This window comes from Rissa tridactyla, chromosome 3 (assembly GCF_028500815.1).
Source record: "Rissa tridactyla isolate bRisTri1 chromosome 3, bRisTri1.patW.cur.20221130, whole genome shotgun sequence".
Lineage (NCBI taxonomy): Eukaryota > Metazoa > Chordata > Aves > Charadriiformes > Laridae > Rissa > Rissa tridactyla.
The window spans coordinates 94,968,322-94,986,288 of NC_071468.1; the positions used below are offsets into that span (position 1 = coordinate 94,968,322).

The following is a 17,967-nucleotide window of genomic DNA, read 5'->3' on the forward strand; positions in this document are numbered from 1 at the left end:
GGATGGATATCTCTTAAATGTGAACCTTAATGTGATCAAAAGACTAGAGTGGGGTTCTGTTAACTTACAGATGTGGTCAGGCCATTAAAGTGTTTTTATAAATGAAAGAAAAGTTTCCTTTGTAATGTTCAATTTTAAAAAAAAACAAAGTTGCTTTAGTGAAAACACTGTATTCACTCTTTCATCTAGTCAGTTTTAGAAAGTGGAAATTTAATGTTTGCCTTGGAATACCTGCCATTTTTAATACCTGATAATGAAAACTAATGAAAATAACTGTTGTAGATGCTACTCTTATGCTCTGTGATTAGGTAGAATATGTTGACAAGTGAAACTTATTTCAAGGGTAGAAACTATATTTTTAAATACAATTTCTCTTGTTTTTAAGGATATTAGACACACAGCAAAAATTGATGCAACTAACTTCAAGTGAAGATAAAGGTTGGCCAAGCACTTGTAGTTTTTATTGACTTCTGTGGTACTAGGGTTTTATCTTATATAAACCACTGAACTGGAACTAAATACAAATATTGACTTGTCTTCTCAGCACTTCATTTTGTTTTATTTAAACTGCATTAATTCTAACAGGTGTCTTTCCTTAAATGTAAAACAAACTATAATCTTTTAATGGCTGTGCTGATGGATAAGCTTATAGCAGTCTGCTGTCTTAATCAATACTCAGATGTTGTAGATATGATCTCTACTTACTGTAGCAAAGTACTTTTTTTCTTTCTGAGATGGTAGAAGAGACCTGATCTTGTTGTAGCAACTAGTGCTCTCAAAACCATCAATATTGTTAAAACTTCAGGTTTAATGGGCAGTGGCTTCTATACATGTGTTTCAAACCAGTGTTTAGCTTGATGAAAAGGACAGTTATAATTTCTGGAGAAAGATAAGACAGTTAAAATACAATCTCATAAAAATCACACTCTTGAGTATTTACAGTTAAATATATAATATGAGAGATTTTTAGCATTGTATTGTCTGCTTTCATGCAGCAAACCTGGTTTGTGACTCCTAGTATGCAGGAGTTGAATCTGCCTTATACCATAAAGGCTGTAATGGCATAATTATGTGAAACAGAACAGAAGCCCAAAAGTAATAGGGCAGGCTACATCTTATAACTCAAAGTACCTTGCCTTAGTTATACTTACACATCTTGCACAACAGGCTTGCATTCTGGTTAACGTAGATTTTTTTTTAAAGCTTTTTAAATAGTCTTTTGGAGCAGCAAACTTAATATATTTGTTATAGGCAAAATAAGCATTAGTTTTCAGTGTTTGATACAGCTGGGTAAAGACCTTGTTTGATCATTGATTTCAAGGACTAATGCCAGGTGAACTGTTGGGTCTGCAGTTCAGTTGAGCATCAGGTCAAGCAAAGGAGTTCAATTATGTGATTAAGACTTGCAGCTGTATTAATGCATTGAAAACTTGATATAGGTTTAACTAAAGAGGTTGATGAGACTTAATGTAAGTGAGCAATGACTCAGCTGCAAGCCTGTACACAAGACTTTTCCCAACCTTAACTGAGATCTGATAAACACTATCTGCCTCTTCCAAGATCAGAAAACCATGAAAGTTGCTTTTTAAGAGTGATTCATTTTTAAATCCATAACATGCTATGAATCTCCCTTGGATTCTCTCATTACCTTAATTGGGGAAATGAGCCTTACCTGATGCCTGCTAAATGCTGGGTACAGTCTGTGTGCTGGCCCTTCTGCATAGACCTGCACTGACCCTAATGGTTTGTAAAGTGGGGAAGAAAAAAGTTATTTCCATTTCTAAGGCTTTGAACTGAGCAGGAATTACTGTGCTAATTAGATCTGTGCCACCTTATAGGACTCTCTTGTCAGCTGGATGTCAACAAGTGCAACATCTCAGGCTTTATTTTAGTCTGAATAAAGAGTAGATAGAGACACTACTCAAGCTGGAAATGAACCCCAAATACAAATGCCAAAACAGGAGCATATTCTTTGTTTCTCCTCCAGAAAAATCCAAGAGGCACGCAAAGCGAAAGCGGAAGCAAGCTGCCTAACCTTTGATATTAGTAATTTTATATTAAGTATTTTATGACCCTAGATTACCTCTTCCAAATGGTCTTTTTAAATTAATTAATTTGCAAAGTGTTAAAATGCTTCACAAAAAGCCTAAATGAGGATTTTGGTAAGGAGTTTATCCATTTTCCTGTTACTTTACTGAATGACCTTACTAGTACTTTACCCTGAATCTCTGCTTACACCTAACACTGTGGAAGTCCTCTATCATCATGAGAACTCAACATAAGTAAGCACATTGGTGCATGTTTGACTTCAGAAAGCCCTATTTGGCAGCTGTAAATAGCATGAATAGCTAAGAGTGCTGTAAGTCTTTTTCTACAGTACATTGTTTGTGGGTGCGTAGTTGTAGAAACATTAATTCCTACACTTTTTTCTTCTACACCCCACCACTGTGGACAGGTACAAACTGCTCTAAACTATGCCTCTTCTCCCTCCCAGAGATTGTAACTGGAGAGGGAAGAGGTTGCATTTACTAAGTACTCTGAAATGTTAAATAGAGTTTAGCAGTACAGCAATTGCTTGTTCTCTTCTTGGATCAACATCCTATTTCTATTGCCTGTTGGATTTAAGCCCAACAGTAAAGTGAGATGCTCTAATATTATCGGTACTTCATAATAAGAGTTGAAGCTGCTTACAAAGGATTGAGGGGTATACACCTATTCTTAAAAGGAAGCAATGAACCCAGTGTAAGAAACCTGCCAACATTTTGTCTACAAAATGATCCTTTTAATAAAGGCAGTTTTCTTACCAAAAGAAGGAATCAACTTTGGCCTTTCTGTGAGTAGCAATGCCACCAAATCTTTTCATCGCTGAGAAACATTATGACATGTACTGGAAATAATTTCAATGAAATGTTGGGAGCTGCTTCTGCTGGTGTAATCAAATAATCTTTTTACCTTGGTACAGACAGCTGATGAGTTCACTACATAACATGATCAAGAACAGCCATGCAGAAAACTGAAACAGCAACCTGTAACTACAGCTGGTGAAGCTACATACAGATATTTGCTGCCTATCTTCTAATATGGCTTGCCTGGTAGAATTAGAAAAGGTCAATTCATGAAGATGGTCTTTTTCACGGATGCGTCCTGTAGCTGGGTTGGATGAATGACATTGGGCTGGGCAAATCCTATCTGAGCTGTGAGAGAAACCTGACTGGATTACAGTTAAATGTATCATAAATTGTGTCTGAAGGAGGCTGAAGATGGGAATGGATGGGAAGGAAGCCATTGTTTTCAGAGCGTTATTAATGAGAAAAATCACTAATTCACATCCAGCTTATTTAAAAGAATTTGGCATTGGGTCTTTTAAGTTTGACTCTAATGATGGTTATAACTGTTTTTGTTCTTCAGAGAATAAACAAGGCATTCCAGCACTAAAAGTTGCCCTACTTTGTCGAAAGCTTCTTTGAGTGTTAGCTGGCTATAAATACTTCAATCTACAGACAGAATATGAGATAGTGTAAGGATATTAAGAGGTCAAGCTCAATCTGCTAAAATATTTTTTTCTCCCCATCATCCGAATTCTTTTCCATGTAACATGATCTCAGGATAGGGAAAACAATGAATCCTGGTAGAATCACCATCCCTGGAGGTATTTAAAAGATGGGTAGATGTGGTGCTTAAGGACATGGTTTAATGATGATTTTTCAGTGTTACATTGATCTGAAATGTCCCTTCTAACCTAGGCAATCCTATGGTTCTCACACAGGACAGACATCCTTCTTAAGTGGTCAGCAAAAGACAGTATGAGGCAAGTAGAAAGGACATGATGAAAGTGAGGTTAATGTAGAAGGTAAAGTGGTGTAATGTAGTTTCAAGGAGAAGTCTGAGTTAGTGTAAGTTTAAGCTTGTACCAAGCTTAAAGAAAATGTGGTAGGTAGTTAATGGAAAGTGTTCTGATTAGAATGAAAATGATAGGTTATGCTGTCCGTTGACTGCGTCCTTTCTGGAATCTTGCATCCGTGTTCATTCCTAGGGTATTGCCTTCAAAGTTTGTCAATAGCTATGTCTTTAAAGTAAGACTTGTTTGTCTTTTAGTTACTTAAAAACAAGATGTTCAAGGGAGACTCAGAAAACACCTTTGCGGAAGTTTGAATTTAAGTCAGGGATTTAAAGGCAAAAAATAGCAATAATATGGCTTGTGTCCAAGTGTATCTGACCAGTGTTTGTAATTAACCTAAACTGTACATAGCATTTCAAAAGGTATCTAGTTTCAATGGAAACACAGAGAACATGTTTTGCTCTGCAGGTTGATCCAATGTTTTATTGCTTCCCCTGTAGAAAAGACGACATTGTCTCTGGAATTAACATGGCCTCACATTTTAGTTGTCAGTTAATGCTGTACCTTTCCACTATACACATGGCCCTGTAGCATTAGTATTTCCTTCACTTGAAGGTATTTAATAAACCTTAAAATCAAGTCGTCCTTTAAACTTATGAAAAATAAAATTAACATGTTTAGCTCTTTGAATCTCATTAAATGTTTTTCCTCTAGTCTGTTAATACATGCAAATCTTGGCACCCTCACAGATTCTCTGTAGCTAAACTAAAATAGAAGCCTTATAGCTGTGTGCAATTTTCCATTGTGTTTCCACTTCCATAGCTGTGCTAGGATGAACTCCAAATCTAAAATGGCAAAAAGAGGACTGATAGGCTTTTTGAATGTATAAAGGGAAGTGATGAGAACTCTTGCCGATGTTTAGCCAAAGCTTGTTTGTGATTGCTCGTTTGTAAGATCTAGTACCCTCTTTCTGCAACTAAATCCTGCATTTCCTGTTCACAAATGGCACTTTATTTAAATTTGACTCTTGGAAAAATGGTTATATGACCCGTACCACTCAATAGGACTTTGCTCTCATTGTTTACCATTCAGAAACTTTGACTAGTGACTCTTCTCCTTTCAGCACAAAATCTTGGAGGATCTTACTGGAAGCCTCCTTGTGCTATGAAGTCTGCAGTGATGGGACTTGCAAATTCTTGAGACGTTTAATGTAAACATTCATAGTGTGTAATTATTGTCAAGAAGTTGTATGACTGCTCCAATAGTTAACGTACAGCTAAGTAACTGCAAATAGCTATTGGTTATCTAGACTTGTAACTTTTGTTACAAAGTCAGATCTGACTATGTGTCATAAAACCAGACTGATTCATGTTGACTACATAATTTTCTGGCTCTCTCTAGGTTTATATCAGGTTGGGTTTGATTTGCAGATATGCAATACAAGGTATAGGATGCAACTTATTTGTAGATTGAGTTGCTGAAAAAAACAGAGTTTGCCTTCTGAATGATAGCTTGTCCCAAATAGCTTTTCCAGGTTCCTCACTATCCCTGGTTTCCAGGTTCCTTCCTCCTCCTTAGCCTGCTAAATCTTTTTCTTTGGCAGGGTTAGATGCCAAACCTACTGAGCAGCTGTTATTGAACAAGGTAGGCTTTTGGCTAGACGCTATCCAGCTAGACTTTTGGTTTCTACAGGTCTCTTAAGTGCCATCTCACTACCACTTACATCTAAATAAAATATATATTAAAAAAAAACCCAAAACACACACGGGACAAACCAGCAGGCAGCTGCTTGTACTTGTAAGTTAGATGGATGCAAACCATTGTTTTAACATCTGATTTGAAAATCATGCTTCTGTAGGGCACTGTAGCCCTTCAGAGTGCTGTCAGCTTGAAATGTTGGAAGCTTAGTGATTCACCTCCCTTCAAATGGGGAGCTATTGTAGATACATACAACCAATTGGGAAATGTCTTCAGATCCTTGCTCTGAACTAATTCCAGTAGTATGTTTCCCAACATGCTTTTCAGTCTGATAAGGAATCAAAGGTGTAAATTTGTTGCAAAGTTAACCTTGAGGCAAGTGGTGCTGAAGCTCTGTAATGTGTGCATTGTTGTGAAAGCTGAAAGAGGGACAACTTGAAGGTTTAAGCAATTTTTGGAGAACTGTAGCTGATGAGATAACAAGTATGGGATGTCACAAAATAAAATTGGAAAAGCTTTGTGTGTAGGAGGTTAATTTTAGCTAGTGAAACCAGAGAAGCAGCAGCAGAGGGGCTGGATTGTGAAGCACAAAGGCAGGCTTAACAGCTGAAGGAGGCTAGTATTAATTTTGTGTGTGGATATATATCACAGCAGAGAAGAATAAGGAATAAGTGGGCATGTGATTCAATAGAATATTGTGAAAAACCACTTTTGTAGAAACTGCTGAGTAATGGGCAACTAAGAACATAGTCATTTTTTTCCCCCTGTTTAGCCAACATGAAAAAGAAACACTGCATTTGTGGCTGGGGGCAGCTTTTACTGCCACTCCATGAAACCGTTTCCAGAAAAACCTGTGAAAGTGATACATGAAATCCAATTTCCACAGAAATTTTTTTAAGATTGTAAGTCCTGGAGTGACCTTAGAAAAATATGGATGAAGATGTTAAGTTGTGAGACGGATATGTACAGGAGCAAAGGGGAAACCTGTAATTACAAAACTTCTAGTATACCTGCTAGTATCTGAAGACTCCTGAAGCTTATTTTGTCTTGTTCATCTAAACGCTTTGGTCTGTAACCAAAGCAAGAACCAGGAACAAGTCCATATTCTGTCTCTTGATGTTTCAATCTTTAGCAGAGTATTTCTTTCTAAATTTTATTACTTGCTGCTTATTTCCACTGTTTTGCATCTTTGACACTTTTTTATTAACTAGGAAAACCATACATGTGTCTCAGGATTGCATACAGTACTGTAGCATTCCTTCACTGCAATGGTCAAAAGTGATTCTGATCACTCAGCAGCTATTTATACTAGAAGTGGAAGTGTTGCTGTTTCTTGAGAGAAAAATTAATTGGACATTTTGCAGTGATGAATATGGCTGTTATGGGTCTTACACTATTAGATGTCACTTGGTTGTTTACGTATTTGAAGTGTCATGTTTTTTGTGGCCATTAACTTCCTTGTGCAGTGTCTTTGTATGGGTGAAACTACTTAACTTTTTTGATCAGTTTGATTGCTATACATTGACTATAACTCTTTGCATGATTTCCCTAGTGAAATATTGAATCACAAGACAAAATTAAATAGGACTCTTATTCTATGTATTTTATAGCCACATACAGCAAATCCATGGGTCTTACACACTTCCATAGTCTTTCATATGTGGTCTGAGTTACAACATGCTTATCTTGTCTAAGTTGAGATATCTAATTAAGAAATTTGTTTTATTTTGAAGTTTGAGAAGGCATTGCATGTATTGCTGCAAAGAAAACATTTCCATTATAAAAATAGCAAAGCTTTATCAGAGCCCTGTTTACTGTAGTGAGTTAAGGGCCATACCTACCTGGGAATCATTCTACCATCCAGTAAAAACACTTGCTGTCATAGATCTTTTAAGTGAAATAACACAAAGGCTGCTTCATCTTCTGCTGTTGCTTTGTTTCTGGTAAGTAAAGGCATGTTTCTCTGAGGCTGTTCTCAAGCCTGGAATCTCTGCCCTGTACCTGCTTAGTTCATAGGAATTCTAGTGGGGTTTTTTCCACTTATTTAAAATACTGATGTACTGTGGCAGAGAAAACCAGAAGCTATGGTATCCAAAGCCAGCTGTTCTTGGTCTAGTTGTTTACTCTATTTGTCAAAATGCATCGTAGCTTTACTGCTAAAAGAAAAGCCATAGTAAGAAAATATGATCATCTTTAAAAACAATTTAGAGGCAGTTGAGTTATTTTATTGTGATGTAGAACTGACTTGGCCTGTAGTAATGTTGTTTGTTCTGTGATATAAGATGTTGCTCATCTTAAGTCATGTAACCTAAGTGAAGCATACAGCAATGACAGTAAATAGTAAAATAGGTGTGTCATCGTATCTCAGTAGCACAATGAGAAATAGTATCTCGAAATCAACAAAACCCTAGAATGAATGAAGATGTCACAGCTGTGGATGTGCTGTTGCATCTGAGATATGAGATGTGCATTAACCATCATTGCTTATAAACATTCCTCTCCAAGTTTTAAGTCCATGACTTAAACTGTGGGGCCAGATGCAGGCCCAGAAGCAATGCTTATAAGGAAGAAATGCAGGTGTCCCCTTAATTACACTTTCTCAGGTGAAATCTCAAACTTTTTTGGAACTTGATGTATATTTCAAGCTTAGAAACACCAGTTGGACTGCAAGCAGCAGCAGCTGCTTGCAACACAGCTTTTGAATGATTGGCAGCAGGGGTGTATGAAAGACCAAGTGTTCTTGGATACCTGAAGCCATGCATTCAGTGCTTTTAGGATTTGGAATGTGCCATGCTTATACATTCTAAGTTTCAGTTTTCTTTTGGAAGTGGGTTTGATTATATCTTAAGCAAAACTAGGTTTTGCTTGAAATTGGGCAAGTAATCTTCATCTGTCTGTGGATGACATTCTTACACTGAGTCTGGGTTTTCCATCCAAAATACCATGTTTGGTGTTAGATCTATTTGCATTGTCTCTGTGAAGTGAATTGTAATGATTTTGAGTGCACACAGGACCTCAAAAGGTAGGTCTGGTCCAACCTCCCCAGCAGGGTCAAGGAGAGCAGGTTGCTCAGGTCCATCCAGTTGTGACTTCAAGCTGAACAAACACTCCTTCATTGTATGCTGTTTGCTCTAGCTGTTGCAGTGGATCTGTGCTGAGCTTGCTCCAGTGTGTCAATGCTTCTTTCTTACTGGGAAGCCCAAAATGGCACTGTTGCAGATGCAGTTCCAGTCAGAGTAGAAGGAAATAATCTCTCCCGTGGACCTGTTGGCTGCAGTCCTGTTAATGAAGCCTGGTATTCAGTTACATTTTTGAGTTGCAGATGAACACCGCTAACTGCATGTTCTGGTTGGCTACTGGGACATGATGTCATTTTCTGCAAATTTCCATTGTATCTGGTCAACCCTCAGCCTGCACTGTTGCATGGTGTCACTTTGTTGCAGGTACAGGACTTCTGACTCTGTTAAACTTTGAGGACTATTTCAAGGGTCTGGAAAAAATGGATCCCTCTGAATCTTACCATCTAGTGTGTTGGGCCTCTGCTCCCCACTTCTCCCCAGTTTGATGCATGGATTTACAGAGGATATAATCTGTTTCATTGTCCAGTTGATTAAGGAAGAGGTAAAACAAGTGTGCACCTTGGTATTGACTCCCAAAGAATGCCAGTGTTTTAAATTATGTTGTTCACATAGCTCTTCCCTGAGGAACTATTTCCTTCTGTATGCTTTTGTGAAAGCTTGCTGTATTTTGAGATGCATAAATGACAGATTTCATCTGTAAATAAGTTCTCATAATTTGAGTTTTCAGTGCATGAAATGACTTTTTAGGCTCTAAGATTTGTATATCAACAGATTTGTTATCCTTGTAATTTATCTTAAACTAGCTAATTTGCTTCTCAAACGAAGCCTTTGTTTGAAAATAGTGGTACATTGAGCCTAAGGGTTTTCTAATTTACCAGAATGAAAAACTTCATTAGTGGACTTGAAATAAAATACAGTTGACTCTTCAGGTAGTTGTGGCTCTCAGCACTTGTCATCCTTTGTTTAAAAAAATCTTTTGTTTTGAATCCTGGCTGTTTGGCTTTGTTGCTTGGTCAGCACTACCTAATATGCTGTATTCTTAAAGTGGTGGCAGTTATCTCTTGGAAGCTTGGTAGCTTTCCATGTATACTTTTTGTTCCAAAGGATCAAGATATGTCAGTAATAGTCACTATGATCATTCTGGATAACAAGTAGTTATCTTCATTCAGGTTATTCAATATAACTCATTCTAAATTATGCCACATGGAGAAATAAGTTGATTAAAAATGTCATGTTATGCCAGCCTACTTAGTTATTCCTTCTGAATGAAGATATTACTGAATTTTAGTTAGCTGAAATTGTGACACATTCCATAGAACTGTTTTCTCAAGGTTGAACTGCTCTAAAATATTTACCATCATATATCTAATCCAATTACTGTAGAGAGTCATCTGAAAGTCTTTTAGCTCTTTTTAAATTCAAGTAACCAGCTGGAGACCTGCAGATGGTGTTGACAATACTATCTGCCATTATGAAGCATCTTCACTTTACTGGCATTTTTTACTTTGTCAGAAACTTCACCTTTTCTAGGGACATGTCATGTTAGGAAATAATGGGATGTTGTGAGTGATGTGTTACTTTACAATTTTTTTTTCGTCTTTTGTAGAGTAAGTACTATTGACTGGTGTTAATGGGGGGAAGGGGGAGAGAAGTGGAAATAGTTGTGTTTTTTTTTTTTTAAACTGAGGTCTAGTCCGGAAAACCAGGAAAGTTTAGTTCAGCCAAATTCGTTCCTTGTGCTTTCACTCTGTATGTGTTAGTGGAGAAGCATACTTTCTCCAATTAAGCTGTTTTGCACTTTAATTATCTGCAGAGTGTGCATATTTGTGTGTTGTATCCCTAGTGGCTAGCAGTTGTGAAATCCCAGTTTAACTTCTTTGTTGTCTGCTGATACTGTGTAATAGATTCCAGAAATCAATTTGGTGCATAAAGTAGTATTTAACTTAGTATTTTAAATTATTCTGATAGTTTTATAAAGTATAAGTTCATTGGAGATCTGTTGAAGGAATGGAGGATTTTCTCTATTTAGATATAATCATTCTAGACACTGTAGGGATTGTCTTGGCAAGGTCAAGCGGCAGACCTTCCTGAAAAAGACCTATCTGTAACTCCTGACTCTTCTCTCCCCAGGAACTAGTGAGCTGTAGCATTTGGTATTGTTAAAGCAGCTTGTTATCTAATGTGGAAGTTGAACCTCTAAGTATTTACCCTCAGAAACTGATGATTGTCAGCTTGCTAGCTTGTTAAAAGGCTGCTAAAAGTTAAACTATATAGGCATCAGCATATCACACACAGCTCTAGGAGGTGGGAAGTCTGTACTTCAGCTGCAGCTAGGGACTGTTTCCAAACCAGGGTGTCAGAACTGAGAGAAGAACAGGCAAGTTCTGGGTTGCTTACTTTCTCTAGTGTTCAAATTGTTTAGACACCAGTTTCTGCTCTGAAACGGGCTTCATCTGGGCTTTGAAGCATAATAAATGAGGAAAACCAGGAAATCGCATTATACCTTAGCATGAACTGAGTGCACCCCTCCTTGCACTGGAGAGATTCATCGGCTGGCTCGCATGTCCTGCTGGCTGCCCTCTGACATGACATACCATACCAGTGTCCCATACAAGCCTTTATGCTGCCTGTCTGCAGTCTTAAAAATGCCTTGACAATTTGATTCTTAATTCTGTTAAAATCTGCCACTTCACAGTGGAGAATACTTAAGTAGTATTTGTAGATGTGGCTGGTTTTATGGTGTTAGAGAAGGAGTAAGATTTAACAAGTACTGTCAGGTCTTCAGTACAAATAAGCCCTCTGCTATCTGGGTCACAAAAGGCCCAGTATGTGATCGGGTGTTTTTTGCCTACACGACTCAACACTGTAATTGACTTTGATTTTTACAAAACTTGTGCAATCCTGGTAGAGAGATGTTTTTTTCAAAGTACTGAAATGTGGTTTTTAATACAGAATCTGCTTTGTATCTTCTCCTTATGCCCACAGTTTATCTAAAATGGGGAACTGAGTAACTAGAACCTGTCAGAACAGGCAATAATTGACACATCTGTAGGAGAAATTGTACACAATAGTAACGTGGTTACCTGTATAACTCTTAGCTTGGTGTTACCTGCTTTCACATTCAGTCTCCCATAAAAACATATTCCTCCTTTATACCCTCTTGGTGTAGAGGAAAGTAAACTTGATTTAATCGAGCATAATTGTTCTTCAGACCTGAATAGTTTCCAGAACTGTTGAATTATTATCCTATAAATTTAAGTTAGCTGGCTTTTTGTTCTGTGTTAATCAGTACTATTTGCTTTCCTTTTAGATCAGTGCATTGTTACTCGGACGTACCTCTTTCTTCATAAATTTTGGTTCTTCAGTGCTGCCTATTACTTTGGGAACTGGGCATTCATTGCAGTAAGTACTTTGGTTATAATGATCACTGAATCAAGATGGATAATTTATGGTACTTGTCATTGAATCATTTGCATCACTACACTACCATTTTGTTTTACGTATATTGCCCTTGTTGAATAACACTAATTTTTACTACCTATTTTAAATTTGCAGGTATTCTTAATTGGATTAATTGTTTCATGCTGCAAAGGCAAGAAATCAGTCATTGAAGGTGAAGTGGATGAAGATGATTCAGACATGAGTGATGATGAACTGTCTGTTTATTACCGTTGATAGCTTTCTGCCTTCAAGATGGGAAAATGTAATTAAAGTTATTTTGAAAGTCATACCCATATGGAATTGGTATCCAAATAAGCATCCTTGCACCTGTAAGAATAGAGGAAAGAAGTGTACTCACTTAAAGGAGTAAAAAAAAATGAGTATCACTTTTTTGAGTGTCACTGTTATATTGGAACAAATATTGAAGCTGGGTTTGAATAATATATGGAAAATACTTTTATGATTAAATGTATATGTAACTTTCTGATGTATAATTTAATGAACTATTGTAACTATTTCATAATTCATGATGCTTTTCTGTTAACTTAAGTTTTCTTAAATACTTTCATGCCTACCTTTTGGGACTATTCTTATTCAAGCTCATAAATAAAGCTAGCTAAAATCCTGCATAACAGCTGGTGTAAACATTGCTAGAAAGATTTGGATGAGGTTTACACTTTCAGAAGTATGTGACTTTGGTTTTGCTGGCATTTCTGGGATTCCCATATAAAACTATAGCTAACAAAAGACTGTCCTTAAAGTATGCCAGAACCTTCCACTTCAGTGGCAAAATTCCAGTTTGTGAAGATTAAGTTATTTTCATACTATTATACACACTGAGTTACCGTGGGAGTCCTCAGGTAACTATGAGGTGGGTTTTGCTCTATCAAAGGACATCGTTAGTGTATATGGCAATATGCGGCGTTGTTGCAGTGTTTTAGTACAGTTCAATTCTGAAGTTGCCAGGTGCCTCAGTAATAACCAGTGGAGTAATTAAGATGTGATTAATTTTTAACTTATTTTTCTCTTTAATGCAAATTGTCTAGTTTGAAGTTTTCTTTAAATATTTAATGTAAATGTTGTCAACTTGTTTACAAGCCAATATGTTTATATAAACATGGTTCATAAATATTTTTGTCATTCATGTTGTCTTTGTAAAGTAATGTTATCTTAGCTATACAGTTACTGAGCTATATTTCTAGGGCTGAAAAATATCCTCAGATATCCTTTGACAGACTCTGAAAGAGAAAATGTTTACAAGTACAGGTTTTCAAACTTCTAATGCTACCTGGGGGAAATTATAGTCCATGCAAGCACATGGAAATGTAATTTAGGTAATCTTTTTATAAGACTAATTGTTAAATAATTATTGAAATGTAGGGGAATTATTAATATAATGTCCTGCTTACATGTTTGCAAACTCTTTAAACTGACAGGTTTCTGTTCAGTTATTTGAAAAACAGTCTGCCTCTTCCTGCATTATTTCAGAAGAGCAGGCTCTCAGGAACTTCTTAATTTTAATTCAGTCTCAGTATTTCAAGAAGTCTTAGGTGAGTTGCTTAGTTAATGCATGAACCCAGGGAACTGATGTTTGAACTCTTACAGGAACAAGCAAAACTGAAGTCTTTTAACAAGCCTCCTGTGCCGGCTGCTCCAATAGTACACAAGTTTGTGGCATCCTGGAAGAACGTCTGATGTTGTAGCTTAATCGTGAGCTGCAAATATGCAGTCAAGTCTGCTCAACTAATAGCAATCAATCTTTTGCTACTGATGAGACATTTGAAAGGACAGGAATGTATTCAAACACTGATGATGGGTACTGAGACTTGACTAGGCAGTCTGAGCTCCCTTTGACTAGAATTAGCTGAACACTAAACATGACCATTGAGGAAACTTTCAAGGAATAATTTATAACAAGTTCAAGTAACTCAAATGGAAGGTAGAACCTGATGTTGAATGTCTGGAAGCTGCGTCCAGAGGATATCAGGAAGTCAGTGTTCTTTGTGGATGCCCTGGTGGAAAACTTCCATGAGCTAATTTAAATAAAGTTAACTGTTCCTTTTTTGTGGGCTTTGTTCATATTTCACCTTCAGCTTTAACCAATGATAGTTATCACTTCCTCCTGTGGCTGTGTCATACAGATTTGTTAATCTTTCTGGGTGTAAGATTGAGCTGCGCTACCCGATTTTGCGGAGTTGTATCCATTCTATCTTAACTTCTCGCTGGGGAGATTGGTGCTTGTCTGGGGAACATTGGCAGGAAGGTGTTGGTTTCATGCCATGTAGCTGCTTGCATGTTACATGCAGGATTAGGGGTCGCTGGCCAAGATGCCTGGCTAGTCTCTGGATATAAGTTACTGTAGGTCTCCCCTGCTTCCAGGCTTTTCTTCATTTCCAGGTTCTTCCTAATCCAGTCCTGTTTCCTGTCTAAATAATCTATATGCAGAAATACAATGAGTTACCTTTGAATTGGTGGATTGTCTCTTTAATTGGAGGATTCTGTAAGTACTGCTTTTTTAATCCAGATGTGAAGCAGATTTACAACCAACCCATTGCTAATTGCAGCTATAAGGAAGCAGGGTTCTTCATGGGAGTTCAAAAGTTGTTTCAGACACTTGCTGTCACCCTCTGTCATACAAGAAGTAAATAACTGTCAGCATTTATAATCAAAATTATTTTTCACCTGCCACATCCTCACTAAAGTTTCTCAGGAGTTCAATGAACTGTTTGACAAGGTTTTAAAAGATTTTTGTATGCACTAATGTAATAAATATATACACTCAAGACTTCATCTCTAATCAACATTTCATGTGACAAACTTGACATTAACTGTACTGTGCCTTTAAAATAAACTAGAAGTGGTTTTGAAGTTTACTGTGTGCTGAACTCACCAATGATAGGTGAAATGATGAAATGATAGTCCATAGTTTTCTGCAGGTTTTAGAGCAAATTTGAACTTTCCAGTCATGTTATAATACAGCACTGTACCTTGTAAGCAAACATCTAACATCTTCAACTGAATCTTCAGAGTTCTCAATTTTCTGGACTAAAGTAATGTAAAGGCATCAGGATTGTTTCACCGCTTTGATTTAGAAGAATGATATTCCAAATCCATTGCTGTAGTGAGAGCTTTCAAAACTTCTGGGTTGGTGCAGTGCTATTTTCAGACCTGGCTTAAGTTAGGGGTTTGGGGTGTGTGTTTGGTTTTTTTTTGATTGTACTTTTCTGTTCAGCTCCTACCACGTTGGAGGCTCATGGACATTTAGAAACTAGTGAACCTTAAATCTTGCTGACACATCAAGCATAAACCATGGTCACCAGGAACGTGTTTAATAGAATTCAGCAGGAATATGTGCCAAATGGGTCCTCATCTTGCTGCTTGTTCCGTGGTGATCGGTAGTTTGCCTGGAGTTACAAATCATAAATACAATAGAGCCTGTAATAGTCTGCTTTGGTTCCTAGCTGAGAGGTGACAGTGTGCTGCAGATTTCCTGCTCTTTGTCAGAAAGGAGTGAAAAGCCTTTCCTGGTAAAGAAGGAAAGAAACATCTGCTGCTTTTTTTTTGTATTTTCTGCTTTGACTTCTGGATAAGATTCCAGCGTGGACTTGAGTTTTTTGCACTGAAAACAGTAATTTCATGCTCAGGTAATATGACAACTTAAGTTAAAAACTAATTAACCCTTTCAATGCTCATGTTTTGCTTCGGAATAATCAGTGTAGACTTAATTCTTCAGATTCTTTGAGATGTCTTCTACTGCTTAGAAACAGTATTTTTGGGGCTCACAGCTGCTTTGTTCTTTGACTTTCTCAACACAAGTTCCTCAATTGGACGGTGGCCTACAACAGCATTTTGAAAAACGTTACCCCCTTGTAGAAACTATTATGTGGTTTATCCTAAAATACTAACTGAACTACTGGTGTGTATAGCAGAGCTGCAGTTGAAGTGTTTAAGGAAACTAATTAGTGTAGAATATAACTTGTCTCCCTGTAAGTAAGTAGATATTCAACCCATTATGGCAGTGCTGAAAGAGTTCTGGATATGGGTAGGGAAATAAAGCACTGCTTGTGAGATTAAGCAAAGGAAAAAGATTCATCTCTTTCTAAAATAGTCTAAAATAATTTGAAATACTCAAGCTGTAACATTTTTCGGGCTCTTAGGTTGAAAATCATAGTTCATATTGATAATACATTTTCTTACATTAGTGTAGATCTGTTCTCTTGCAACCTTCTGCAAAGTCAGCTTTCTTGCAGATAAAGCGAAGAAATTAAACTGAGAAATTTTTTTTTTTTTGCAAATGTGTATTTTGACTATACTCTCAAAAGAAATAAAAGCCTTGTTTTGATTCTGGTAAGAGACCAATTTCTGTTAATAGTCTAAATTTTAAAACAAATTCTGCTTCTAAATTAAGACACTTGTCAATTCTGGATAATTAAATGAATCCAATTCTAGTGTTCTTGACCAACTTTAGTGAGATGTGGTTGTTACAGAAATTATCTGGGAGTTGAACTAATTTTAACATCCTTCTATTCAGAGAGACTGCATGAGTGATAGCACTTCAATCAATTTTATAGCTATAAAGAGGATTATTTCTTTGAAATAAACAGACAATTTGAGCACGCTTAACAAAACCATAGCTTTCGTCCATGTTCACCTCTAGGAAAAGAGTGATATATTTAGCGGGTCAGACAGAAGAATTTTGGTTTCTGGAGGACTGATCTTAGAGGTAAACTACACTGAACTGGTAAGTTTCCTGATCCTCCTGTGTTCATTGCCCAGAAAGACACGCGGCGCTGATTAAGGTTGGGTTTTAATTTTGCTTGTTATAAACATACCTGCTTTTTTCCCCAGGGAAGGTATACAAGTTGCCTGTAAAACGTACAACTTAATTTTTTTGAGTTATTTTGGAGAATGATGTCAAAATCCTTATCATGAGAATCCAAATATCTTGCATAAAGGTAGAGACTGTGAGAACATTCAAAGCAAATGTGAAGGATGAACATGTGCGTAGTTCCTACTGAAATTCGAGTCGGGATATGGGGCTTCTCACCAGAATGTATCAAACTTCCTGTGAGGAAGTAAAATACAGATTGATTTAATAGCACCTCAGCTTCTGCTAAGCTGCTTAAACATAAATCATGATGTTACTGTGAGCTGCATAGAGTTTGAAAATTCTCCCACATGTATTAAGTGTGTCACTTTAACTGAGAGGACTTTGGAGTCAGGGCAGCAAGACTTTTATTAATGTGAATGTCTATGATATTCCCCCCCACCTCCCCTAGCCGTGCAGCTGATGAACTTATTATTGCATTAAACACTTGAAGGAATATCCTGGGACTGAAATGTTTGATTATGACTCTTAATGTATAATTTGAAGGCATCACCTATGTCCTAAACTTCTGAGTTGTATACTTGTTCTCTAAACTTTTAAGTTAGAACGGAATTCTTAATTGCTTGATGACTTTATATCCTCTCCAAATAGAAATGATCAAGATGCTGATGGCAGGCGTGTCTGACTTGCGTGGGATATTGTTTTGGAATGCGTCAGTGAAGAAACTTCAATTTATTGTAAGGAAAAGTGGCTTTTTCTGTTTTGAGGTGCGTAGTCCTGAATGTAGAACCTGGAAGTTAAGTTCTTAACAATGGACATAACTTTCTAGTGCATGGAGGGGAAAAAAAAATAAATCACAATTATAAAACGTAAACTCCAGAGGAATCCTCATTTTCCCAACTCTGAAGCAGGTACTTTATCTTTTTCAGAAATTGATTTTGAAGAAATAATGACAGTTTTATTAATGTTCTTAACTAGAAAAATATACCTTTTAAGTTGTGCAGACACTGATAACAGGATTATTTTGGTGTAGGATTTCAAATGTGAGGGGTGCAGCTCCTACTGAAAACCTCTGGGAATTG

General features: G+C 37.0%; 1 protein-coding gene across 4 annotated transcripts in view; it reads left to right on the top strand.

The window, feature by feature from the left end:
- Nucleotides 1-14,121, top strand: part of LMBRD1 (LMBR1 domain containing 1) — an 81,780-nt gene extending 67,659 nt beyond the window's left edge. For 2 of the 4 annotated variants that reach the window (XM_054193986.1, XM_054193987.1), the window contains exons 15-16: nt 11,927-12,018; nt 12,172-14,121. In XM_054193986.1, coding sequence (XP_054049961.1) covers nt 11,927-12,018; nt 12,172-12,291 — 212 coding nt within the window. In that variant the 3' untranslated portion in view covers nt 12,292-14,121. Of the gene's footprint in view, nt 1-2,962; nt 8,954-8,979; nt 9,158-11,926; nt 12,019-12,171 lie in introns of those variants that run through there. The other 2 variants (XR_008465223.1, XM_054193988.1) reach the window with 2 other exon arrangements.
- The last annotated feature ends 3,846 nt before the right edge of the window (nt 14,122-17,967 follow it).